Genomic DNA, 27,635 nt, shown 5'->3' on the forward strand with positions numbered 1-27,635 from the left:
CCTGCAGTGTACAAGTATTGGTGATTTATTCCTATTGGTCATTGTCCTCATCACGTGGCTATGGAAAACAACCAACGAAAGAGGGTCCGGGGTACCATGGTCAGGCCACGTGGTGTAGTGGTATTGCGTAACAACACGTGACTTGTTTTGCTGACGATTAAATTATGAAAAACATATTAAGTTAAATACATAACACTATATATTTGCATAGATAAAACTCTCTTGTACCCATCATTGTCAAATTTATACATAAAAGTCGACTCGATGAGAAAAACATAATTTTTAGTTAAAAGAGTTATTGTAACATTCAGAAAATACAATTTAGAGTACATCGACATACAATTTGAATAGCAACAGACAAGAATCTTGAAAAAGAATACAATGCTACATACAACAACACATAAACTATTCACATTTAAAATCAAATAGGTTGTTACACAACCAAGATTATATAATATACGATTTTGTAATAAAGCTTATTAAATATCATTATAATGTTAGAACTGCACCTCTTTAAGGGAAACCGTCAGTTTTCGGATGATGTAGAAGGCGTATTGTTTTTCCTCAACATTCTTGATGACGATGTTTCCGTAAAGTCTAGCCTTCATTTCTTCTGGCCAGTATTGGGTACATTTAATCTGATGTTAATGGTGAACAGTTTTAGATTAACGCAGTTTCAGATTCTTAATTCTTTAAATTCAAAAAATATATTCATTCACCAACCTTGACGCCCTCTTTTAAATTTGTAAGCATTACAATTTGTGAGACATTTTCTTGCCAAATCATCGTCCAGAAGTCGTTTAACGTGTTCTGTTTAGGACCTTACCAAAAAAAAAAAAATTCAAGAGGCATTACTAGCTATTGGGACAAAAATCTTCTTTAAGTGGCGAGGTTAGGAAATTGCATAATTATTTTCTCCAATTTCCTTTATAAAACTTTATTGTCAACAAAGTTATTGTCTGTTGACGAAATCAAAACATTGCTAGCTTTGCAATAAAATCGGTTCCCTATTTTACAATCGATTTTGGATTACTATAATTTTTACCTTGCGATGCAATATACTGGTTTTCTGAATCAGTACTCTAAAAAATTAAAACAATAGTTAATTCATCTTTATGATAAATGGTCAAATTATACTTTATGTTTGTTTTCAATTCTCTAAAGGCAATTATATAACGTACCAAAATTTGTATCAATAATTAAATGTTTTAATTGATTAAACATTTTTCACAAATAAGAAACATATTTTTTATAACATTGGTTTGTTTAACTTAAATGTTTTAATGACATATTGATTAAACATCTTTCACAGATAAGAAACACAGTTTTATAACATTGGTTTGTTTAACTTCATTGATACTCACACTGATGAAGTTAGCATTGATATAGTCAGAAGACGCCTCACCATCCCCTCTAAGAACCACCCTAGAGTGATCGTCTACAACAAGACAAGAAATGCAAAAACTTGTCTTTGCATTTTATCAGCTTCGTAAAGTTCATAATAAAATAATAATTTAATAATGTTTGATAAACATCAAATTAACGTATTTATTGTACAGTTATTAAAAATATCAATTCAGTCTATAAAATGCGTTTTTCATCTAGTTCTTAACTATCACTAATACGGGAATAACAATTCATAATTTCATCATTATGTCATTGAATTTTGCATCGAATTCAAATCCTTCAGTTCCTTTCTACACGCTCTCAAGATTTCTTCAAACATTAAATTATGATAAAAAGGAAAAAATTATTACTGATATATGTGTTTTTTTTTGTTTTATTTGATTAAAAGTCAGTAAAATCATTATCATTTGTAAAGCAGTATATTGGTATTCATATTATTGATAAACACAACTTGTTGTTTTCGGAATGTACGAAAATTATTACCCAAATGAAATTTTTTCTGGTTTTTGTCTGGTTATATATATTTAAAGATTAAAAAAAATTATTATCCATCACTTAATAATCATGTACATGTATACTCGACATAAGATAACATTAAAAATGAATATTTCATAACATACACGGGAATGTTGTTTTAAATCTGTTCTTCGCCAGATTGTTAGGGGATTTCCCGGCATCACATTGATACTGTTCTCCGTGGGGCAACATCTGTGTAATAAAAGAAACTTACATGTGTTATACTGTAATCACATGAATGAAGACCTGTGTGATGATCGACATTTTGTATATATCATGTAAATTATTTCCAATAAATTGTAATCAGTTTAAAAACATGTCATTCAGTTCATCCAAATTTATACATATCGTGTATACCAAATTTTTACGATGCTTATGATTCAATCTAAACTTAGTCAAAATCATTCTATGGCCTACCGCGTATTCTCTTTTAAAACCATCTTCTTCATTTTTCTTCTTTTCTGCGATGACATTTTCGAGTTCACTAATTGGGATATCCAATATAGTTTCTTCGTTTAGATACATATCACCATAGGGATTCTCAATGCCTTCTTCGTCCTCGTCGTCATCTTTGACGTCATATTTTTTCGCAGTTGATGATGATGTTGTGGTGCGTTTTGCAGCTGGCTTATCTTTTGGTTCTGTGTTCTCATAAATGTTGGTAAAGCCTTGCTTCGCAGCATCGTTGTTCACTTAAAAGGTCAAGTAATATATAAGAAGAACAAAAGTTCCTTTTTATTTCTACAAACTGACATAAAGTACACGAAATTAATTTCTTTACGTTTTATATTTACATTCAAATTTTATATATTTATGCAAGCCAATGTTAAAAATATAAACAAATATAAAATGTTTTCGAGTTCTAATCAAACACTTGAACAAACATAATTTAGTCTATTCCATACACTAATCAACTCACAATACAAGTTCTCTTCCATTTCCGATTTGTCTCTCCTTCTTTGTTTTGATTGATCTTTCTTTGGTACGCTAGTTCTCAATCTGCATTTAGTTAATATTTAAACATTGATTGTTATAGAGAATTTCAAAATAATACAACAATCATTTATTTTGCAATTTTGTATTGACCGACTTAAAAAGTTTTGTTATATGACTTTCGTTAGAATTGACAAAATAAAGCAGTCGAAACAGCAAGCAGCATATGTACCTCTTGAACACGAAGATTGACACAATGACAGCGATGACGATGACCAGCGCCGCTACAGCCCCAGCAATGACGGGAACGTTGTCTGTCGGTGGCGTGACTGTATCACTGAGAGGTTCTACCTGTACAGAAAATATTTAGATCTTACAAACATCGTGAGCGTTGCCAATCTTCTTCTTACCCGTTTCGTCCAGCAATGAAATTTAAAATAGTAATTTGGGAATGGAATGTTTATATAGAGCATGTCTATCCTTTTACCGGTTTTTGTAAATATCTATGCATGTACTTACGCTTCGTCAGAGTTAATCGTATGACCTCCTTTTTGATTTCATGCAAAAGGTCAGAGTATTAATCAGAGTGTAAGGAATGCTTTGTTGTTGTTAATATTGTGCAATTTTTAAATGAAATGTATTTACCCGAGTGCAGTTTCCAGTGCGTGAGTTACAGGTGACATTTGACTCACAAGGGTATGAACATGTCTCGTTACAGTTATAACCGTACCATCCCCAGGGGCATTCTACATCAAGAAAAGGTCAAAATTATGCGTATACTGAATAAAACAAGTCGTCGATCTTTTCATAATTTATTGGGAATTTGAACAGCAAATTTGATACATTATAACTCATACACATTTACATTTATTTTGTGATGTAATGATTTTTAATATTCATAAAAATTCAAATTCATATATACCTGTAAATTCAGTCCAATACATTAGCTATGAACAAAAAAAAGATTATTATATGATCTTGCATAAAATCATTCTATTATGTCTCTCTTACCCTGCGCACAATTGATTCCATAAAATCCCAGATCACATCCATTTGTACAATTGCCGTCAACATGATGGCACTGTTCATTATTAAGGCACTGTCCACACGGCTTTGAGCAATTCTGACCGAACGTATAGCCAGCGCACTCTATAAAAGTGATTTTATTAGTTAGTCTTATTCATGATTAAGGTGGCTCTATACACCCACAGTTTATTCCACTTTTCAATAGAAGACAACAAAACATATACTTATCAAATATTAAAATGATGATAGGGATACTATAGGTATTTTTAAAGAATTTTTAAATGTTTTTTCGCGTTTTTGTTAAATAATTTTTAAAAAGTTAACTATTAACAAATTAAGAGAAATTTTTTTTGTCATATTATGGATATTTCCTTCGGACACCTAAAAAATATATATAACATTTCTTAACATTCATTTATTTCCAACAATATGACGAGTAATCTATCCAGGAAGCAGAATATCCACCGATTACCGAGATGTAATTTATTCTTTACACGTCAATTAGTTGTTTAAAGATGGTTTTCGGTAAGAGGTTTCACACAATTCTGTGTGAACATTTTCATAATGTCACAATGATTATTGCAAATGCTTAACATTTGACGATTGCAATATTGTTAACGTAATTTTATTAAAACACCGCTATGAATGATTTTGAATGATTTGCCTGCATGTCTCAAAGGTAAATATGAGTAACTAGATTCTTGTTGCAAAGGCAACAAAAAGGTCTTCTGTTCTGATATACATGTATCAATTTCAGTTTAAGACATTATTCCTTCACATAGGAAAACAAAATAGAAACTAGACTCTTGTTGCCATAGCAACAAAAAAGGACTTCCACTTCTCATGTACTTATCTGAAAACAAATTGAATTTCTCTTGTAAAAAGAAAATGGATATAATATATTCCGTGAAGAAATTTTCCAGTAAATATTACTATAAAAAAAAAAAACAACCCAAAAAGTCTACTACCTCTGACCACCGGATAATACGCCGGATAACACAGAACATAATAAACATATCTTTATCAATTGTTCTGTCTTTCCTCAAAGTTAGGTTTTCGAGGGTTTTGAGATCTCGTTGGTAAAAAGTTTTTTATCTTTCTATGGATTGGAAACGGACAACAAAAGTGATTAAAGAAATTAGAAATGAGCATTTTTAGTACATTTACCTTAGTCCCGTCGGTCAACCCGGAAAATTCCGAACTCTTAAAAATTCGAACTCTTGATAGATCGAAGTTTTTACTGGTCCTATGGACTTCGAAATATCGAGAGTTACCTGTTTTTACATTCCACATATTTTTTGCATGTAAAAAGTGTGGAAAGCTACTGCAGCTTTAACGCTAACACACACAGGATACTAAAAATTTAAAATCACGAGTTTTATTATGACGTCACAAACGTTGAACGCTGTAAAACGCAACGTCACAAGCGAAAATCAAAGTTCACGCTCCTGACTGTTACAGTGGCTCTTCCATTTATATGAACTTACCCTTAGGATTAAATAGGACTGTTTCAGGTATAAATCACATTTGCAGACAAGACAAGGAGTGTGCATAAAAATTTTCATAACGCGCTCACGCACGTTACTCAATATGTATGCACACCGCTGCAGTTATGAGACTATATCTTAAAAAAAATAATGATTCAATGCTTAAATGATAGATATCAAAAGAAAAAAATCTAAATTTATTAAAAACTTCATTTGCTTGAACGCTTCCGACGAGAACCAGAAGTGACAGAAGACAAAATGAAACCCGTTAAACACATCTTTGATCATACATCTGTTCTTTTTATAAAATTTATGTATTGATCTTTTTACAGTTTTTGCAATCTTGCGTGTACAAAATTTGTAAAAAAGAAAGCTAACTGAGATATATGAGATGTCTCACCGGGAGTAGATTTTTTGTGTTTATTTAACCACGTGTAGATGACCTATTGTATTTCTATTACTGAAATGTTACTTTCATGCTAAATATTCTAAAAATATTTTTAAAAAAGATTGCCTCCTGTGACGACCGGAATTTACACTGGATAAAAGAAAAAAGTGTAAACACATGATCGTACAAAGGTCTATTATTCAAAGTTTGGTTGTTTAAGTCAATGCCGTTTTAATACCCCGTTGAGGCAAGAATTTTTTTTTTGGTGAGGGGGGGGGGGGGGGGGGGTAGGAAACAAACAAACGGATGTGCTCTATGAAAGCTTAAAGTAAGTATTTTTAAGTATATATATCCTCTTATACATTTCTTTTTATAAAGCTAACTAAAACTGTCGAAGTTTAGCTGTCATATGTAAAGATTTATACCATTATGTTTATTTTATGCAAGATAAATTAAATAATTATGTTAAAAAATAAGTTTTGAATGAATACTTCCAGTGACGACCGGAAGTAATGACGAACAAAACAAAATAGTTTAAACATATTTACGACTATAGGTATTTCATACCACAACAAGTGAATGTTCAAGTTCTTATCATTTATGAGATATCGAGGTGACAAGCTTTTTGTCGCGGGACAGGAAACGGACAATCGAAAATGAATTTTGAAAAAATGAAAAAAGCCTCGACATATTATGTCTCTATCATCCCTGAAAATTTCAGGAAAATCTATCCAGTCATCTCTGGGACTTTCTGCCGACAAAAAAGGAAAGCAATTAAGAAGAAAGAAGAAAGAAATCACACTAAGGTCTTCCGTTTTCAACTTAAGTAAATGAAATTTCCTGACATTACTTCCATGTTAAACAACAAAAATTAGAATTAAATAACAATTTTGAAGTACTTTTTGTTATGACTGGAAGTTAAGCCGATTCTAACAAAACAAGTTAAAAATTTCCACAAACATTTCTACAAAGTTTAATTGTTAATGTCTTCAAAAAGAGTTTGTAAATTCCGAAATCTTGTTGAGAAAATGTTTCTTGTCAAGGGAACCGAAAGGGACAAATGGAAGTACTCAATGAAAAAAAAACCCGGTATTTTTGTGAACATTTGCTTAGTGTAAATCTCTGTTTATCAGGCTAAATAGAAAAGCCAAGAAAAACAGTTAAATTTGTTAAAAACATGATTAGTTTGAGCCCCTACGATAAGGACCGGAAGTGACGGTCAACAAAATGAAACCCGTTAAACACATAGGCGTCGAAACCGGGGGGCTATATTTGCAAAATAGGCCATAACTATTAAAAACATAGCATCAAGGAGGGGCCAGCTCCCACTTTTTTTTTTATAGCAAACATATTTTTTCCTAAATTTACATAAAAAAAGATTGAAATACAAATAGTGATATTGAAAGTCATAAGTATCCTCCCCCCGGATTAAGAATTTCATGATTTTGGATTTTTTTTGACAGGTCAGATTTTTGAATTTTTTTTTTTTAATTAGCTTCTCAAGATTTAGTCAGCCCCCCCCCCCCCCCCCCCCCACTTTCAATTTGCTTCCGAATCCATTCAAACATTTCTCTAATCAAATGTCGATTACCTAAAAAAAGATCCGTTTCTTAATCATTTACAGTAGAGAGGTAAAGCATTTAAATGTGTACGTCTACGGGTACGTGTGGAGCACCAGTATGTTTACACGTACACGTACCAACATTTGGGGTACGTTAAATAAATGTACGTGTAAGCGAACGTGTAAAATAATTAGATTGTACATTTTTAACATGTTCAGTTTACTCTCATTATTTATGAAATTATTCTATGAATTTGATGAAACCAAAAGCACAGTCGTCCTCAATTTACACAAAACAACATTTGATATAAAAAAGTATGTATTTCTATTTTAAAATGCTACAAGGATTCATCTCCGTGTACTTTTGATACATGTATTGTACAACTTGTAGAATTACGCGGTATGCTAAAATTATGACGCAACATACATGAAATTAGGGGATTCCCCCAGTCACACGAACTCATACATGTACACGGTCAAATGCTTAACCTCTCTAATGTCTGAGATCTCATGGATACAAAATTTGTAAAACAGAAATCTCACTGAAAGTAGAAATTGTTTGCTTATTTACATTGATCAAGTTGCATTATATATAATTTTATTCTGATTTATTCCTTTCATGTGAAATAAAGAGAAAATAGAATTTATTTAAAGTACTTCCAGTGATGACCGGAAAATGCAACGAATCAAACAAAATAATGTAAACACATGTATATACATGTACATAGGTCTATTATCCCACAATGTTTGGTTGTTCAAGTTTGAACCGTGTTTGAGATTTTGCGAAGACAAGTTTCGTGTTTTAATCACTGACAGTTTCTGAGATCTCGCGGGTACAAAATTTGTTTAAAAAAGCTGCTTGAGATAATTGAGATAACTCACTGGAAGTAGATTTTTGGGTTTATTTTACATTGCATAGAAAATGTATGTACGGATTTGTACTAATTTATTCATTTCAAATACATGTAGTTGAAACCCATCTACAACTTCAGGTCTATCATCCCAAAAAGTTTGGATATGCAAGTGTCAATTGTTTCTGAGATCTCAAAGTGACAAGCATTATGTTGCAGGACATGAAACATATGACCAGAAATATTTTATGATAAAATGAAAAAAAATTCCTCGAGATATTATTTTTCTCTATTTTCCCTGAAAAATTCAGCAAAATCTGTTAAGCCATCCCTGAAAAATTCTGCCGTCAAAAAAGGCGAAAATTTAGAAGGAAAGAAAAAACCCAATACAATCACTATAAGGTCTTCCGCAGGAAACAGAAGACCTTAATAAACAGCAATGTTAAAAGATTCATCGGAATATGAACTCGGTTTGTACGTGATCAAACCTTTTGAAAAGGCCTGTATGGAACTTTTTAAATAACTGTTTATTTCTAAATGTATACATTTTCAAATAGTGTGTCCCCTTAGATGAACCTATAGAATACCGAAAATGTTCAATGCTGTGTGAACTTTTTCATGACTTCACAATGATTACTGATTTTCAAACGTAAATATAAGTACTAAACAGCAATGTGAAAAGTTCACCGGGATAAAGTTGGTTGGTATTTAATCAAATCTTATAAGAAGCCCTTCGAGCTTCACAGGATTTGATTACGTGACCAACCAAGTTCATATCCCGGTGAACTTTTTAACTTGCTGTATATTCCTTAAATGAATATTAAACTACACTGTCATACTGTAAAATTCGTACTTGCGTCACACTTTTCTGGTTTCCATCCCACTTCACAGAGGCAATGTCCTGTTTTTCTGTCACATATTCCAGACTCCTGACAATGGCTGCTACAGTTGTCTTGACAGTTGTATCCGTAAGACCCGTTTGTACATTCTAAAGGAAATTAAACAACTTCGAACACCAATTTATGCAAATAACTTTTTTTAGATTTCAGTTTTTAGTATCTTTATTTAATCTTTCTTGTTACTGTTTGATAAAATATATTTTTTCAACGTTATGTAAACAGGTAATTTTAAATTTTCTGATTAAAAATTGCAAGTACTGGATTAAAATTTAATAGTGTTACTTTGAATAACCTTCAATACAACTAGATCCATGGAATCCCTCGTCACATCCTTTCATACATGTCCCATTAACGTGCTGACATTGTTCATTATCCAGACACATACCGCATTTCATCGTACAATTAGCCCCATACATATTTCCACTACATGCTGACAGAAAGAGATAAGGTATATTGTGAATACAAAAATTCTTAACTTTAAGTATTTAAATAAAATTTGCTTTTTTTAAATAGTGCAACTAAAATAACCTTAGACAGTTTACACTTCATTATACGTTAGCGATCAGTGAATTTGATTTTTATGCAATTGTTCGCATCGTTAAACATTTTTAGAGCTTTATATATATACACATGTATATATATATATATATATATATATATATATATATATATATATATATATATATATATATATATATATATGTATATGCCAGACTATTATGCCAGTGCCAAGGTGACATTTTTGCACCCGTTTAAGCTTCATATATCGAAAAATTCAAATATGCCATATGATAGACCATTGCTTAAAGAGTTAAAAATCACCTTTGTTATCATTGTATTTCACCTTTCCTATAGGTAATTTGAAATTTCCTATAGGAATACAAGAACTTCCTATAGGAATTCCAAATCCGATAGGAAAACTTAATATCCTATAGGAAAACTACATGTCTGAATCAAATTCCTACAGGAAATACCATTCTCCTATAGGAAATATAATTCCTATAGGACTTTGAAAAAATCCTATAGGATTGTCAATATTTCCTGTAGGAAATTCTTCTATGGGAATTATCATTTTCTGATGGGATATTAATTTTTTAAGGTAAATATCTCACCTGTCAGGTGAAACACACTAAAAACAAAAGTGGTTATATACACCCTAGACAATGTTCTATCATTTGATATATATGGATTTTTCCGAAACTGCATCTTGAGCGGGTGCAAAAATTCCACCTTAGCACTGGCATAATTATCCGGCACAGTATTATATATATAATATGCTTAGCTAAATAAACGGTGGATATCACTCATGTCACAATTCTTGATATTACACTGTGTATTCTGGCGATCAAAATATGTTCAAAAATGAAACGTCTGTTTGATAAACTTCAAGAAACTTTTTTCCATGCTTAAAGCTGACATGAATTCATAAATACGCATTATTTCCCTTTTATCTCCGACAACCGCCATATAAGTTGTCGATTTCTATAGTTTTGCTCATCGCTACACACCCCCTATATAAGCTGAGAGCACTATTCATGCTTCACCGCATTCAGGTATTTCATGCACCCGAACACGTTACCTTGGACGAAAAGACGTGTAGAAAAGCGTTTTGAAGGAAAATAAACTGAGAACCACGGCACTGGCGAGAAATATCTAATACACGATGAAACACGACAGACTGAAATCCAGGCGCAGATACTTATAAAATTCCTCGATAATTGTGGACCATTTTCCTGCGTATGTTATAACATCGCACATGCGCAAACAAGGCACTGTGGCAGATCGAGCAATGTAAATGATCGCATGGATTTTAGAAACGGTGGAACGCATGGAAACGATGTTACGTTGTCACTTTCTTGGATTTACCATCATTTATCTACTGTGTTCGATGTAGTGCCGCCGGGGTTTTCAAAAAGACGCAGACGTTTTTCACTCTGTATGAACGACACACGTGTTCGATGTGAATGCGTAGTGAGGCAGCACTGTATGTGCAAAATAATAAAGATTTCTGGAAAATCCTTTCACAGAATAAACATATTTTGTATTTCATTGACTGTTTTTTTTATTCTTTACCACAAACATTTCACTACAATGTGTAGTTCATGCATTTAGAAGTCCGTGCAACCTGAATGCCTCAATCGGAAAGCAACCGACCGTAACTTTCTCAACCGGTATATATACCCCAGTGGCAGTAGAGGAGCGATCGAAACTAATATGGCGACCAAATGCTTTTATAAATTCATGTCAGCTTTAAAGTTGTTGATGTCTTGTAGAAAATGTGTAAACGACTCACAATAAAAAATTTTATAGAAAAGATTGATATTTATCAAAATACATGGTTAAATTGTGATGTGATTTAAAAAATCCCTCATGATCTCCGATGGTATACGATTTTTTTTTATCAAACTAGTTGTGTGTTTTCTATCACCTCGCCAACTCGTTAGTAGATAAAAATCACATGCCATCGTAAACCAAAAGAGATCAAACGAACATATATATACACTGTATATATTGTGTGTATTTTGTTAAATATCTCTGTACCATTTTCGCATCGTATTCCTTTCCATCCAGGCTTACATCCAAACTCACAGTTCCCATTGAATCTGTTACAGCTGTAGCAATTTGTACCACATGCTGTAGCGCAGTTTGGACCATACCAACCAGGAAGACAGGCTATCAATGATAAAGTATTAAAATGTTATCTCTTTCCCTATTTCATTTTTTCGATATTTTTCTTTCTGTGTTCATGCCAACTATCGAAACCTGTCATGATATGAAATTATTTTTCGCTATATTTTAGAGCATATATTTCCCTGCACTTTTGGATCATACGATAAAAATAATTTTGTTTGAACATTTTTGTTCCAGCTTAAATTTCTAGTATCAACCGTTGTGTACAAATATGTCATTTATGTCCTCTTGTGTTTCTGCTTACCTTGATCACATTTATCACCATACACTCCTGCGTCACATCCGTTTGAACAATTTCCGTTCACGTGATTACACTTTACACTGTTCAAACATTTACCACATGTAGAATCACACTCCAGACCGTACTTGTTATCAACACATTCTAAAGAGGTATAAAAATGTATTGGTACCTTCTAATAAGACGGAATAAAAACAGAATCATAACAAATTAAATGAATAGAATTTTTTTAAAGTTTTTTGTTATAACAATCTTTTCAGTTTTATGCTAGAATTCAAAACACAAACACTTCAAAATTGAAATTTAGCAAATATTTATCTCAACGTGATGCATAAGCTAGATTTCTTGAACCTTGCATCTTATACTTTAAAGTAAGAATATGTTTTTGTTTACACAGAATATTTGTTGAATGGACCAGTTATTAATGTCTGTGTATATCTCTTGTCTATAATATTGACAACCTCTGTATCCTCGAACCATAAAACGTTTACCTGTATCACAAGTCGCTCCAGTGTATCCCGGAAGACAGCCCAGACAAGTTCCATCCACAATGTCACAGTGACCTTCCTGACAGTTCTGTGGACACGGTAAAGAACAGTCCTCTCCGTAAAATCCAGATGTTGGACAACCTGTTTAGAAATAAATCATCACTCAACTGTGCTTGTAATTAAGAGTTAGAACTTTGAGAAATCTGTTTTTAATAGAGTAATGGCGTATCTTTAAAATATAAACTAGTGCACGATTTTGAGCATCATACATTTAATTTAAAGCTACCGTTTTCTTAAATACATTAGAACAAAGTTTATCCTGAATGTATTTTACAATGTTAATTTCTTATATTTCACACATTCATGGAGTATGAACATGACTTGGGTAAATCAATAAAAAATGTATATGTTTCAAAACCTAGAATCTTTTGCAATATATCCTTGGCCATCCATAAATTTAACGAAATAGTTAGGCTTAATTGGCAATGTGTTGCGTGTATTTCGTTTTTGAAGAGTAGCGTGTCCTACTACAGCTATCCTCCACCAAACGTAGCAATGACGTTAATTATTAAACTTTTGTAATCACATCAACAAACACATAAGATTGTTTCAAGGGATAACAGTTTTATTTTCACAGTGACATCAAATTTTTTATCAACAGCTTAGAGAAACAAAATCCAAAGACTTTTGATCAATCAACAAAAATTAGGTTAGTTTATACTATATGATTATTAGTATCGCTTCCTAGGCTTTCTCTATCCCTTCAAGAGCATACTTTAAATTATTTTAAAAAAAACTGTTGCTGTTAATTGGGATGGGGTGGAGGGACACGCTTTTTAACATCACCCCCTCCTTTTCTTATCCCATTGAAAGCATATTTTAAACAATAGCTTCTTTGGTTGGGTTGCTGGAGCAAATTTTAAAGTTTTTAATTAAGTTAATGCTAGATATATTTATATATAATTTTTCAAATAACTCGGCATTATAAAACCTAAACTATAATTACTTCTGATCATATCTAAATAATAAAACGAAATTCACATGCCACAGTTTATTTACAGTAGTACAGTATTCCCAGATTGCTTCGAAATCGAACATGTGTAATTCCGGTAAATATGACTAACGTAGTTGCTAGCGCTCTAATCTAATCTAGTTAAAAATATTGAACTTTTGATCAGAATAAAACATATGAAAACATGTACGCATTTTTCACTCAAATAAATACTAGTATTCTTTTAATTAGGTTTTATTTTGCTCCATGAAAATTTTCCTGCGCATATATACATAGCATGTTTTTGCCCAAGAGATAATATGAAAACCCAAATAATATAAAATATAACAAGCTAATAAATACATGTACATTAAATGTAGAAAAACTTGCCGAGTTTTATTGGGAAAATTTTCAAAGTCTGTTCTTCCAGAAAGAAACCATAACAATTGCAACCTGTATTGTAAACCTATCTTTTTTCTTTTATCATTATTACTTCTACTGTGCATGTGACCCTTGACTGTTTTTGTGTACATCTGTATAAAATTATTTTGAACCTCAAATACCAGTGAACTGGTCTTGAGGAAATAAAGAGTTGAAAATTGAAATGTTATCTATGTTAACAGTGGACTTATTAACTCAAATTACCTCGAAATATCTGGCTTTTTTTTTTACAGTTCTTCACCATTACATAAGCTTGAAATTCGTTGCCTTTTACTAGAAGCGGTATTTTCGGCTCGTTTTATACTTGCATATATTTACATTTGTAACGTGCAAGGAGGTCACTGCCTGTGTTCCTCCGCGGGCCTGTACCCGAATTAGAATCGGATAACCCTGATTGCTGCCAATATTTACAAGTGCAGACTTTAATCACCGCTCCTGCACATATTTAGGGATTCACCGTTACGCAGGCAGGGATGATCGCACTTCTACGCAACTCGATAGGTACCGACGTTAACGCAAGTAGGGATGATCGCACACTTGCGCCAATAACGCAACTATGCGCAAGCAGGGAATGCCTCACACTTGCGCCAGAAAGGCCAGACACCAGCAGAAATGACCACACACTAGTGCTCCGCCGCAACCACCAACAGAACAAGCAGGGGTGACCGCACACTCTGTATCATAGGTTAGATCACACGAAGATTAGATAGAATGGGGATGTTCACACATTCAGTCTACAACACTGTGCCGGATAATACTGCAAGTGCCAAGGTGGCATTTTTGCACCCGCTAAATCTGCATATATCGAAAAATTCAAATATGCCATGTGATAGACCATTGCATAAAGAGTTTACAACCACCTTTGTTATCAGTGTATCTCACCTGTCAGGTAAGATATTTACCTTTCAAAAATAAATTCCAATAGGAAAATAATTTTTCCCATAGGAAAATCAATATTCCTATAGGTAATTTGAAATTTCCTATCGGAATATAAGAACTTCCTATAGGAATTTCAATTCCGAAAGGATTTAATAAAATCCGATCGGAAAACTTAATATCCTATAGGAAAACTACATGTCTAAATCAAATTCCTACAGGAATTACCATTCTCCTAAAGGAAATATAATTCCTACAGGACTTTTAAAAAATCCCATGGGATTGTCAATATTTCCTGTAGGAGAGTCAATTCTCCTATGGGAATTATCATTTTCCGATGGGATATTAATTTTTAAAGGTAAATATCTCACCTGTCAGGTGAAACACACTTAAAACAAAAGTGGTTATATACAGTCTTGACAATGGTCTATCATTTGGTATACATGGGTTTTTCCTAAACTGCATCTTGAGCGGGTGCAAAAATGCCACCTTGGCACTGGTATAATTATCCGGCACAGTGTTCTACCTGTACCCTCGAACAGTCGCTTTCCCTCACATGAGACACACTGTCCTTATATATGTGCCGGCTTAAAATAATTTGTAGTATCTTAAAATAGATAACCAAAAATAAAGAAACTGTCTAGACCTAACCCAAAAATACTTATACATAACAACTTATTTACATAGAATATTTATTATTGCATAAAATTAATTAGCAAACTCATTGGTCATTATTGGGAACATTAATAACATTATCAAAAAATCAATAAATCAATGGGTAATAACTCTTGCTAAAAAAATACATTAATAAGCTGCCCGCTTCAAATTTTCCAGTCTTTGCCTGCGAGAACACTACGCATCGATTTTGTACTATATAACCCATAATACAAATGACGCCAAATTGAGGCGCCAGTGGGGTTTGCTTATTAGACGGAGTTGAGAAAATTGGACCGTGATTTTTTCGAAATTGTCTAATATCGTCACCAACAACCAGAAAAAAAAAGTTTGGGAAAGTATATGTAATAAAGTAAACTCTCTGAACACAAGGCGCCATGTTAGGACCGTGAAAGAGGTTCGAAAGAAATTCTCAACATATACAAACGAGATAAAAAAGAATATCGCCGACAGCAGGAGAGAGGCTGCAAGGACAGGGGGAGGGATGACATCCCCATCAGAACTGACGCCAGTTTCGGGGATTTTGGGGAACACTCACATTGACGGAATAGAAGTGGCATAGAAACCTGCGGGGATACATCCTTATTCTCTATGTAGTCTCTATGTTGTCCTCGTGCAGAGATGCAGATAATACAGACCACCCCGGTATTATAATTTAATGAAATTATGCGTTGTTTCAAAGTGTACAATTTAAATAGCATTTTTAAGTGTTTTAGTCGAATTAAATATTCTATATATGTTTTAAGTATATATCTATTATATTGATTATATTCAATCTATTTTTTTTTATTTAAAAATGAGAAAAATTGGGATGCTTGCATAATATAATACTAGACTTTGACCCGCGCGTACACGTGTTGACATAGTGCATATGATATCAGTCATTCACGAAATTTAAAAAACTTCTATGACGTCACCCATTGTATTAAGTCAACGTTAATTTTCACTATTCAATCAACAGTTGTTGGATATATAAATATCCAACTGATGGGCAGTTGGATATTTTTAATATCCAACCGCCCATCAGTTGGATATTCAAACATCCAACAGTGCAAAAAACAAATAAAAATGACAAAATGTTGAAACGTGTATTTCCAACATTAATCCAAATTTATAACACAGAATTTTGTCATCCATAAATGTATATCCGATAAGCCACGAATGAAATTTCAGCAGAAATATCTCCTTTTCTTAATTTTGATAGATTTGGGATCACATATAAATCACTTCCATAAACACTTTTAGACTTCCTTTTTGAACCTTGAACCATTTCAATCCTTTTTCTTAGTTTTAACAATATAGGGAATATTGTCGCACTATGACTTCATAAACTCCTATCAAAATTTTTAACAAATCGTCTGTTAATTTTCGTCAAATTTTCGATTTGTCCTTTCTCCTTGCAAGTCTAAAATATCAAATGGTATACGTGTCTTTCCCGGTAGTGTAGACCTCTATACACATCGAATGTACTTTGCGTTAAAAAAATTCATCACTTTTTATTCATCTAAATTTAGTCTGCTCACTACAGCGGAATGGTTTACTATAACATGCGCACCTGTTCACTCGTCCATGAATAAAAGGTGTGTTTGGTTAGGCTATTGTGTATGGTACTATTGGAATCATAAAATGAGCTAGATGCTTTTGTATTACAGCACAGTTGGATATATGAATGGGTCAATGCTTCTTGAGGTTCAATGGGGGGGGGGGGGTTTAAGTAAGATAAATAACTCGATAGTGTTGAATAGTTTAGAGAAAACATCCCCTCCTCGGGCCTTCGGCCCTCGGAGGGAATGTTTTCTCTAAACTATTCAACACCATCTCGTTATTTATCCATTACAGATACATCGACACATCGTATTGTTGACATTTACATAACCAATCTTTAAGCCTACAAAAATGCTATTAATTTCACTACACTCTGCTTAGTTAGAATAATCCAATTGTGTCTCGGGACAGGCCTTCACCACATGCAGTTAAATGCCTCTCATATACCCGTAATGTAGCAAAAAATTGCAGAATCGCTCCGAAACGATTTTGGAGAAAATTAATGAAGCTGCATTGCAAATAACAGTCTAGTTATTCATAACAAACCATTTTAAGGGTGTAAATACATTTCATCTAAAACTTTAATTCATATTACTCAAGTAATGAAGAAGTCAACACTTTTTCACCAACGTTTTTACTCGCATCGAATTTACACACCATGTTGACATTCGGAACTCTCGGGATATAGCAAATTTTCAATGGAAATTTAAACGTATTTGTATTATCGTTTCTGAGTTTATCATTGTGGAAACATAAACTAAAGAGTCTCCCTTCATTTAGCGTGAATGTAATGCACATGCGCAAGATTATAATATCCGAAAAATCCAGATGATTTCCGGATTTTTGTAAGGAATTTTCGTTGATTAAAAATTAAATAAGCGAAGCTTGATTGAGAAAAAATGAAAACAAACTGGTAATCTTCAAGTACCAATGATGTTTAAAATATAGAAAACAAAAGACAGTTCTTTTCCGATTTTTTGGTATTAAAGCCCAAAAATTCGACTCTATATATTATTTTAATATAGTAGTATAGATATATTCGTTTTCCCTTAGAGATGGCTGAAACTTCTTCCTTCTTAGCAGTCGAAACTCCGAGTCGACCAATGAAGAGGCTACGACTTACGGGAAAAGAAGGGTATGAAGAAAGTCTACTAAAGATCGAAGGACAGAAATTGGAAGTACAAAGAGAAAGACTACGCATTGAAACTGAGAGACTGGATGTTGAGAGACAACGACTTGCCATTGAACAGCAGCGTCTCTTAATCGAACAACAGAGGCACACAGTGTACTTGGCGCAGAGAAGTGACTGAAAATTGAAGAATCGCTTTTTATTGAAAATAAAAAAAGTTAAATGTGTATAACAATTGTTTTTTTTATTCAATTATAACATAATAGCATTTTAATAAAATTTTAATATAAAGATAAAAAGAAATTTCATTATAATGATAATTAAGTGTCACATGTTAACAGACAAGTCAGTGTTATAAGCATTTCACTGGTCCTCGCTCCGTCATTCAAAATGTTGTCTTGGTAGTGTGTTACTCTGATGTGGCCATGATCAACTGGGTTGTATCCATTTCGTAATGGCACATTGTTGTCCACACATAAATTATGCAGAACTGCAACTGCCAAAGCAAATCTGCATGCCTTCTTTGGTGTGTAGAGAAGTGTTCCCCTACTGGAATCGATGCATCTGAATCTTGATTTGAGAACTCCGAAGGCCCTCTCTATTGTGTTTCTCGTTTTTATTATACATGGGCATAATTGTATATGTTTTCTGATGGAGTGATTGGTTTTAACACTGGGGTAAGTAACTATGGTCGGGGTAGATAGGCATTATCACCAAGGAGCCACCCGTCCGAAATAGTGCCATTGTCAAAAATAAGTTTTAAAGATGAATTGCTCCATATGAACGAATCATGAGTGCCACCTGGCCATTTCGCAACAATGTTCAAAAATTTCAGTTTAGAATCACATACGCATTGTGCATTGGTGGATAGAATATTTTTCCTGTTAAGATAAATGTGTTTGTCGGTTTTTTTATGTGTGTATCATCGATAAATGCCCCGATTGTGTTGGGGAATCCCGCTATCTAATGAAATCTACGTTTAATTTCATTCAGGGCGCCTTGGTTTGTTGGCATGAATATGTAAGTGTTGCCTATTCTTACAAGGCATTCAACTACATCACTGAGTACATATAATACGATACAATCTGACGTGAAATGTTATGAATGTCACCAACTACAGCCTGAAAACTTCCAGTGGTGAAAAATCTCAATGCGACCATAATTTGTTAAGAAACTGGGAGCACACATGACCTCAATATAGGTCGTTTGAGTTCGTATTCGAACTGTTGACACAGCTGAATGATTTTATGACACGGCAGCCTATACATGCTAACATTAGCTTCTTCTGTCTCGTAGTCTAACGGATTGTCTCGGTTTCTGAATATCCTGTCTCGCCGTCTACGTCTCCTCAGTTGAAAAAACCATAAGGCAGCAGCAATTTTTGTTTTGTATTAAACAAAGATATGTCGAAAGTCAAGCCCTTGTTTGTCTTAAATTTCTTAAGAAGGATCTTAAGTTGAGACATTATCGTTGGACTGACTTTAGAACAAGACGTTGCTTAAGGTACCTCACTACACCTACACTTATACTTTTTAAGACACTACGTCACATTATGGCGATTGACATGTTTTGTTAAACTGTTTATATCGTTCGATTGGGATGTATATCGTCGTAGTTCAGTGGTTAAAGTATTGGGCTTCTGAACTGCAGATAATAAGTTCGAGTCTGCCTGGAGCTTTTATTCATATTAACTGAATTAAATTTTTGAAAATGTAATTTTTCACCCAAAATTGCACATTTTTGCCTATTAGACTTAAATACTTCTTTTCCATTATGATATCTATCATAATCAAGTAAATTTCAGCTGATTTGAGAAAATATTTCACGGTGTAGAGCGCCACCTTAAGTTCATCTTTAGATATGTTTTAGTTTTAAGACACCCCCATAAGCATGCCTGCTGACGTTTCTCTAGCAGTGAAATATCAAAATCGTTAAGTGTGCCAGGAAAATATTTCGGACTAACTCTAATTGTGCACCTTTATGCGATATAATTTTATTGGAGTTTTTAAGACATTTAAATGGTCTATAGAGGATCCTTAAAATGAAATGAGGAAATGTTCTAGACCCTTTCTTAATTTTATGTTATAGAAATACATTGTTGGCAATAACCCTTTACGTACCATAAACCTCCAGTTCACACAGCTCGTTGTAAGCGAATTTATCATACCCAGCAGGATACGGAGGGTGAGTCCTATTGTTGTAGTAGATGACGTATCTCCCGTGTGTGATGCACGTTATGTTTGTAGGATTGGGTATTGTGGCGTTGGTATAGCTGGTGTCCTTAAAACATAGTACTCCGTTCTCTTTATTGGTTGAGTTTGATATGTAGACAGAGTATCCCAGGAATCTAGCGGTATAACCATTGCCATCTAAACGAACAGTGATTATATATTATGTTGCATATCGTATTACAATGTAAGGCAAGACGATACCTTTTTTCACTGTTATTTAGTGATCATTTCCCTTGTTATCGAAATGCAGAAATAATTTTGATAGCTAATTTCGTTCTTTCCATGGGTCTCCCTTGCTAGACGTTTTATTTGATACTTCAAAGTACATTGGCTCACTGCCTCACTATATATAATGAAAAGGTTCAAGAATTATGTTTTGAATTGTCCAATCTGTCTCGTCGGCTTATAATAAAATAAGATACTGCATTGCACACGACCAGTGAGAACGCGCTGATTAAAAACTTAAAACTTGAAGGTAATGAAAAACTAAATAGATAAAACAAGTCAAATTTTCCGTTAAAACTTCAATTTATCGATTCAAAAAGGAACATTTTAAATGAAATGAAATGGAAATGATTTTGTCTTCTGTTTGTCTTATTTACAAGTTTTTTTCTATGTCAGTCAAAGTCGGTTTAGTTTTTTTTTAGCTTTCGCTATATGTAACAAAAATCATGAAACGTGTTTTGTTTTCATAACAAAGAATCGAAAACCCCGTATTTCGCTTAAAGCTTCAAGTTGAAAAGCAAAAACAAACAAGAAATGTTTGTGAAACACTTAATTATCCCCCCTTTTAATGAACATATGTCATAGGGTGCACTAGACTTAAATTTATTCTGAGCAGTATACATGAAAATTAAATTGACCTTTTTAACTTAAAATCAATAGGGGTAATATACCGGTACTTAAAAAAATAAGATGTATCAACCTATCAAGTATGACGTGTCTAAGCTACAAGGTTTTAGAATTAGGTTCCTAGATACATGTATTATTCTTATGACGTCAGGCAATAAATCTGTATGACTACATTGTATTTAAAGTATGTACAACCTCTGCGAAGAAAATGAATGGAAACTGTTGGTGGATCGAGCGGCCGACCGACCGACAGATAGACAGACATACAGCAGCAAAGCAATATACCCTCTCTTCGAGGGCATCGTATGAACCAAAAAATAAAATGATAATCTCTAAATTAAAAAAAAAACATTATTATAAAATCGTGGTTATTTCCCTTTTAATGTTCCCGATCACCTAAATTGTTTTTCCACTTTATATTTTTATAGTAAGAAGTACTAGTAAATTGAATCATTCAGATACTTACCCCAGACAAAATTATCTGTCCTGTACTGTATAAAGATGTAGTGTATACTGAGTACTCCTCCCAGGTCTACCCGCCATTCTGCCGTTGATTTCTTATTTCCTGATATCGTACACTGTCCTCCACCAGCAGACAAATCTGTATACAGTCCGTCCACAGCACGATCCGCTCCCCAAGGTTGATTAGGGAAAGAATGCTGCTGCCATACTGGTTTTTTCAATGCAAGATTTTCTGAAAAACAATGTTCATACACATGTAGTAACATAGCTATGAATAGAATCTTGGTATCAATATCTTAATTTAAAAAAACCTAGATTAACTCAACAATAAAACGTATAAGTGGTACATACTTGTATTCAAATAAAATATAATGTTTTACTTCGTATTTTTAAAAAAAAATTTGATTTAATTTTCTACTTCTTTTTGTTTATTTCTGTTCAATGATATTCAATTTTTAGAGCATTGAAGAACTCTCCGTATCGTTGTTTTATGACAGATTACTGAACTAGTTAATGGCTATACGTGATTGTAATAAGATTGATTTAAACATATATTATTGTAATATATTATTACGGGATTGGGCACAAGTTATATATCTTTTGTAAATATGTATCTTCATACAATAAATGATAAACAGAGTTTCATATGCTAATTAAAAGTCATATATGTATATAAAAATTCAAAATGATAAATGTTAAAGTCAAGTTACAGGCGAGATTCAGAGGTAAGAATTGGTTTTTATGTAAACAAAGCTCGAGTCTTATAGTTGTTTACAAAAAATGTAATTTAGAGAATTACCATTTCTTTGACAAAATGACAAGTAAAAAACAATTTTAACTAAATCAATATCTTCATAAATATATAATCAACAAAAGAAAGATACATTTGATTGAAACTTACACCAATACAACACTTATGTAAAAATGACTATATTCGAGTTTGTTTACAAAACAAATAATTATGAACCCTCTATCTTGCTTAAAACTTGATATTTGACCTTCAAATTTTGACATTGCATTATAAACTTCTATATTTATCAGTATAAACATTGAAAATGGAAAAATAAATTTGAAAATTTTAAGTCAAATTGTGTCCAAGTCCCTTTAACGGTCATCTGAGTACCACAGTCCATTGACAGGCATGTCGAGGAATCTCATATATGCAATTAATTAAGTTTCATTCTGGAGTAAAAAAAAATCTAAAGTATTTTAATGACAACCATCCCTCTGCCAGAAATCTTGCAAAAAGGAGTATAAAACTATAATTTTGGCGAACAACTTTAAGATCATCATTGAGTGCATGACGTGATATTAAAAAGGTGCAAGACTCTGATAAAAATAATTTTCCCATATTTGTTAACTTTCAAGATAGGATTTACTTGTACAGTAAAACTTGTCTAATTTGGGGGAGGGTGCTTCTTAAATATTTGGCTGGATTATCCAACATTCGGTTTAATGCATTAATTCTAATATTTAATGCCGTAGGTTTTGATCACATATTGCAAAATATTTAATTTTTCTAAAATATATTAGACCGCCTCGATCCTGATTATAAAGGTTTCATGTTTCATTTTGAAAACAATAATTGAATAACGGATTACATCAAAGGAAATACTTGATTCAATCAAATAATCGTATCCGATATATTTTTCAACACCCGATTAACCTGAGAGGTCTCACACGAGACAAGTGCATAATTCACCGGAAATTGTTAAAAAAAACCCCCAAAAACCCCAAAAAACCCCCAAAAACATGCATCACGCGAAAAGTCAACTGGTCACTGTTTACGTAATAACGAGAACTATTTTGAAGCAGAGCACAGTAGATATACATTCAAATACTCGGGTATTTAGTAAAGAATGGAGCCTTTTAGACATAATAAAATGTGCATTACAAACGATATCGGCAGACTCGCATGCACTCCTGCGGTATTCAGAATCATGGCCTGAAAAATAGGGTAATTAATGTATAATACGCAACCCCCACTTTTGATCTTATTTGGGCTGAAAAAATGTTTATTTATTTATAACAAGACTTAATGGTATAAACTGAAATGAGTTGCTAGTTTGGACAACATGCCGTTTTATTATTTTTTTTTTATACATGTTTTATTTTAAACAACATCCACCCCATTTCCACTGGCCAGAGAGAAATCACCTATAATGAATTTAAAGGAAATAAAAATATGGTAATTTGCCTTCTTTACTTCTCATGTTTCTTCTTTTCAGTGTTCAACTTAAAAGTTTTGACAACGTCTGGCATTTATACAAAAATTATTGTACATGTACCGCACATCAATGATTAAGGTAAGCTTATAATTACTTTACAAGTCTTTTGTTTAATTAAAACTTCAAAAACTGTTACGGTATATAATAAAAAAAAACAACTTTCATAGCTCTTTTAATCATTCAATTTCTTAGTTACGTTTTAACAGTGATTACAAAATATGAACAATCAAGGGAAGATGGTTCCATAAACTGATGCTCCCACCCACCCACCCCAAGATCTCCTGCCTAATGCTTTCATTATATCTTAACTTTGACTGACAGCTTCATCCTTTCTCTTCTCTATATATGTCCTTCATTAAAAGAGCAGAATGAAACAAGTATTCCTTTTAAAGGATTGATCGGCATGAAGTATTATTGGTCAGCTCTGTTTATATAATAAATGCAACATGCAGTGAACTATATATAGCACCGTTTTATTGATTTCCGAAATGGCAAGGCATGAATGAGCTTTACTTTTAGTTGGCGAATTATACTTCCGATAATATTCCTACGCATTTGTGGAATAAAACGTGATTTGAATTATTATGTATGTAACTCTATATATGTTTTATTTTCAGGGTAAACGGATAAGATTACCGTTTTAGTAATCTACTTCTAATTAAAGATTTAAATAAGGTTGTCATTGCATAGTAAATAAAATAGCGCAAGGCGCAATGCGTGTGCAAATAGTTAAATTTGCCGGATGCCTCATATGGACACAGCCGTGATCGGCCGAGGCCGATCACAATAATAATAATACAACCACCCCCAAGCCATAACCCCTTTCTAAGGTGTGTGGCAACGCATTTTGAAAAATAGTTTCTTCAAAGTGAGTCAAATTTTGGAAATCTTAAACGCACTTTGAAAAAAAAATTTCAAAGTGCGTTAAGTTTTGTACCAAATTAACCTACTTTGATTTTTTTTAAAGTGAGTGATGAAAGTACATCAATATTTTTAAGCATCGAGACACTTAAAGCACATTGAAAGAATATGTATAAATCACAAAATCTGGAATTTATTTTCTAATTTGTTGATAGTATGATGATTTGTTTTTGTCTTTACAAATCCCTGTATAGTTGCTCCCTGGGCTGGAAAACCACTCGATGAAAGAATCCCTTCCCATCGTTGTTATGCTGGAACTTAGCCCTGGGGAGGGGGGCAGGGGAGCAAGGGGGCCTGAAGATGGAATGTTTTATCGTTAAAATGACAGATGTCCTACGGACCCGGTTTAACGATAGAATTCGTCCAATATACTCGTTTTGTAGCAAATAAAAAAATTATATCGCGCAGTATCTCGCCTAAATTTTCATATTATTGGTCTCAAATACCTACATTTGTATATGGTTGCTCTTTAATAATCCCATTTTACCACATTAACTGTTTTTGCAACGAAATCAATGCCACTTTCAACATCACGTTTGAATATTCGCTGTTTAGTTTTTATTTATCCCCATCCCACCCCCTTTTAAAAAACGATGCTATGTGACTGTTCTGTATTGACATAAAGTATTGATATAAAGTCCCATTTTAGAACTAGATTTAGAGTTGAAACTTGTATAGTCAATTAATATACACATAAAAACGTATACATTAGTACACTTATACCTTATATGTAACCCGTGCTCTCTCTCTCTCTCTCTCTCTCTCTCTCTCTCTCTCTCTCTCTCTCTCTCTCTCTATTCGAATCCGTGAATAGTTCCATCTAACAAAGATAGGCCCCGTTTCAACCCAGAAAGTAAACAAGACAGAGAATTTAGCTGCTGAGATGATCACCTTCCATAATGAATAGTCATACACAGTCAGGTTAAACGAAAATACACTAGTTATAATTTTCTTGCAGATTTCACCAAAATTGCTCGTTTTTTTAGTGCAGAGGTTTGTTAAGAACTGATTGTAACATATGGTCCAAATAAGTGGTTGCAGAGAAAATATCTAGGTTTAAGGAAGTAAAATAGTGTAATGGTATACATACTATATTTAATGTCCTAATAAAGAAACAGAGCATGTTTAAAAAATATTTCATACTTTAATTGACTAAACTAAAAATATAAATTAAAAAGATTTTTTAAAACCCCCAGAAAAGAATGCTAAGCAAACGGTCACAATGGCCAGGGATTGATTAATAGATAATTGTAGCAGGTACTTACATATTATGAAGACAATGCAACATAAATTAGCAAACGATAAAACTGATCAAATTAAACAGATGAAATAATTGAAAAATGTCTTACCATATGCTAAAACAGTAGAGATGGGTGATATTACTACGAAGACACAGCAGACCAGCACGGACCGACCAGTCATGGCGTTGTGTCGGGTCGACCAAGATACACTGTCTACCAGGAAGTGAATAAAGCTATTCAAAGTCACACGGCTGATCGGGGTGCTTTAATGCGGCCGTGGTGGTTTTTTTTAACAATTGGCTACGAGATAGACTGAATGCTTGAATGCACTTGTCTTTTGTGTGTGTGTGTAGTGGGTTTTTTTTTATCAAACCGAACAATAACATATCTCTCAATCATTGCAAACATATGTATGAAATATATATAAAGCTATTACATGTATAGTACGTAAGACACGTTTGGGTGAAACATAACCGCAGATGTTTGGACACGGTTTATTCGTTCGTTCTCATTTCAATATATATGGCTGTAATGTATTTATTTAATTGACAACTAAACGCAAGAAACTTAGCCTCATAGAACGATAAGAAGGGGTGTTGAGGTGGTCATGCTTCAAGTATAGGCACATAATATAGAGGAAGGGGGGTGGGGTAGTGTAATGGTTATGGCTACCTGTCCATTCTTAATCGGTTCTAGTAATGTACATGCTTATTCTTATATTTATATGCATATATTTCATAGACAACTTGTAACCCACGTTTAGTAAATTAAGGGTATATACCATAGTTTTAAAAATACGGTGTAAGATAACGATTTTTGTGTTTAAATATCTTCCTCCTCGTTACGCGGTCTAAGTGAAAACTGTGTAATTGCGGATCTTTCTTTGTGTGTATTGGATTGTTATTTGATATCTAAAAGAGGAAATTACTCCCCAAAAATGTTATCAGACTTTCATTGTTGGACGGCGTGCCTTTTTTTAAATATACCAGATTAGTTTTCCAACAGTTTACTTTCTTCACATTTTTACATGTATGTATATACTGATGATGACACAGCGTATTATACTGATATCAATTTCTAAGGTGAAATTGGAGATGCACGATCGGATTTCAGCTTCAAAACATTTTAAATGTATATATTTTCATCACCACAGATTTTAAAATGTCAAAATAATTCAGCATTGTTGTCTAGATAGATAATTTGATTCTAACTTTAGAAACTAAAGTATATTTTTTTATATAGTAAAACAAATTAATGCTCTGCATAATTTCTTTTTAACAGTTTTCGTTTATCATTTATTGTTAAAATTCAGACAAAAGGCCTTAAACACTATAGTAGACACTTATTTTTTGTGACGCTTAATGTGCGATAATTGCATGTATTTTGCATTAAAAATAAAACCAGTTTGAAATAAGCAGGATTGAACAGGTTAATCTGAGGAGGGGTGATGTACAACAAAAAGTAACCTCAACTGGAGAAAAATACTTAGACACAGAAAAACGAAGACAAGAACTGGGATGAATGTAAAAAGTTTGGTCCAATGGTAGGCGTCGCTGTG

General features: G+C 33.1%; 1 protein-coding gene across 5 annotated transcripts in view; it reads right to left on the reverse strand.

Moving 5' to 3' along the window:
- The window catches only part of LOC105322070 (receptor-type tyrosine-protein phosphatase alpha), a 73,943-nt gene that overhangs the window by 4,594 nt on the left and 41,714 nt on the right, over positions 1-27,635 (reverse strand). Inside the window, exons 2-19 of one of the 5 annotated variants that reach the window (XM_066068835.1) lie at positions 21,692-21,919; positions 20,263-20,511; positions 12,489-12,626; positions 12,004-12,141; positions 11,610-11,741; positions 9,361-9,498; positions 9,023-9,157; positions 3,868-4,005; positions 3,502-3,602; positions 3,089-3,207; positions 2,843-2,922; positions 2,341-2,615; positions 2,028-2,115; positions 1,365-1,438; positions 1,046-1,082; positions 724-821; positions 510-638; positions 2-150 (exon numbers count right to left, since the gene is read on the reverse strand). The exons of 1 other annotated variant lie outside the window; for it this stretch is intronic. In XM_066068835.1, coding sequence (XP_065924907.1) covers positions 2-150; positions 510-638; positions 724-821; positions 1,046-1,082; positions 1,365-1,438; positions 2,028-2,115; positions 2,341-2,615; positions 2,843-2,922; positions 3,089-3,207; positions 3,502-3,602; positions 3,868-4,005; positions 9,023-9,157; positions 9,361-9,498; positions 11,610-11,741; positions 12,004-12,141; positions 12,489-12,626; positions 20,263-20,511; positions 21,692-21,919 — 2,446 coding nt within the window. The remainder of the gene's footprint in view (position 1; positions 151-509; positions 639-723; positions 822-1,045; positions 1,083-1,364; positions 1,439-2,027; positions 2,116-2,340; positions 2,616-2,842; positions 2,923-3,088; positions 3,208-3,501; positions 3,603-3,867; positions 4,006-9,022; positions 9,158-9,360; positions 9,499-11,609; positions 11,742-12,003; positions 12,142-12,488; positions 12,627-20,262; positions 20,512-21,691; positions 21,920-27,635) is intronic. 3 more of the 5 variants (XM_066068823.1, XM_066068830.1, XM_066068825.1) reach the window with 3 other exon arrangements.

Source organism: Magallana gigas, chromosome 1, assembly GCF_963853765.1.
Source record: "Magallana gigas chromosome 1, xbMagGiga1.1, whole genome shotgun sequence".
NCBI lineage: Eukaryota > Metazoa > Mollusca > Bivalvia > Ostreida > Ostreidae > Magallana > Magallana gigas.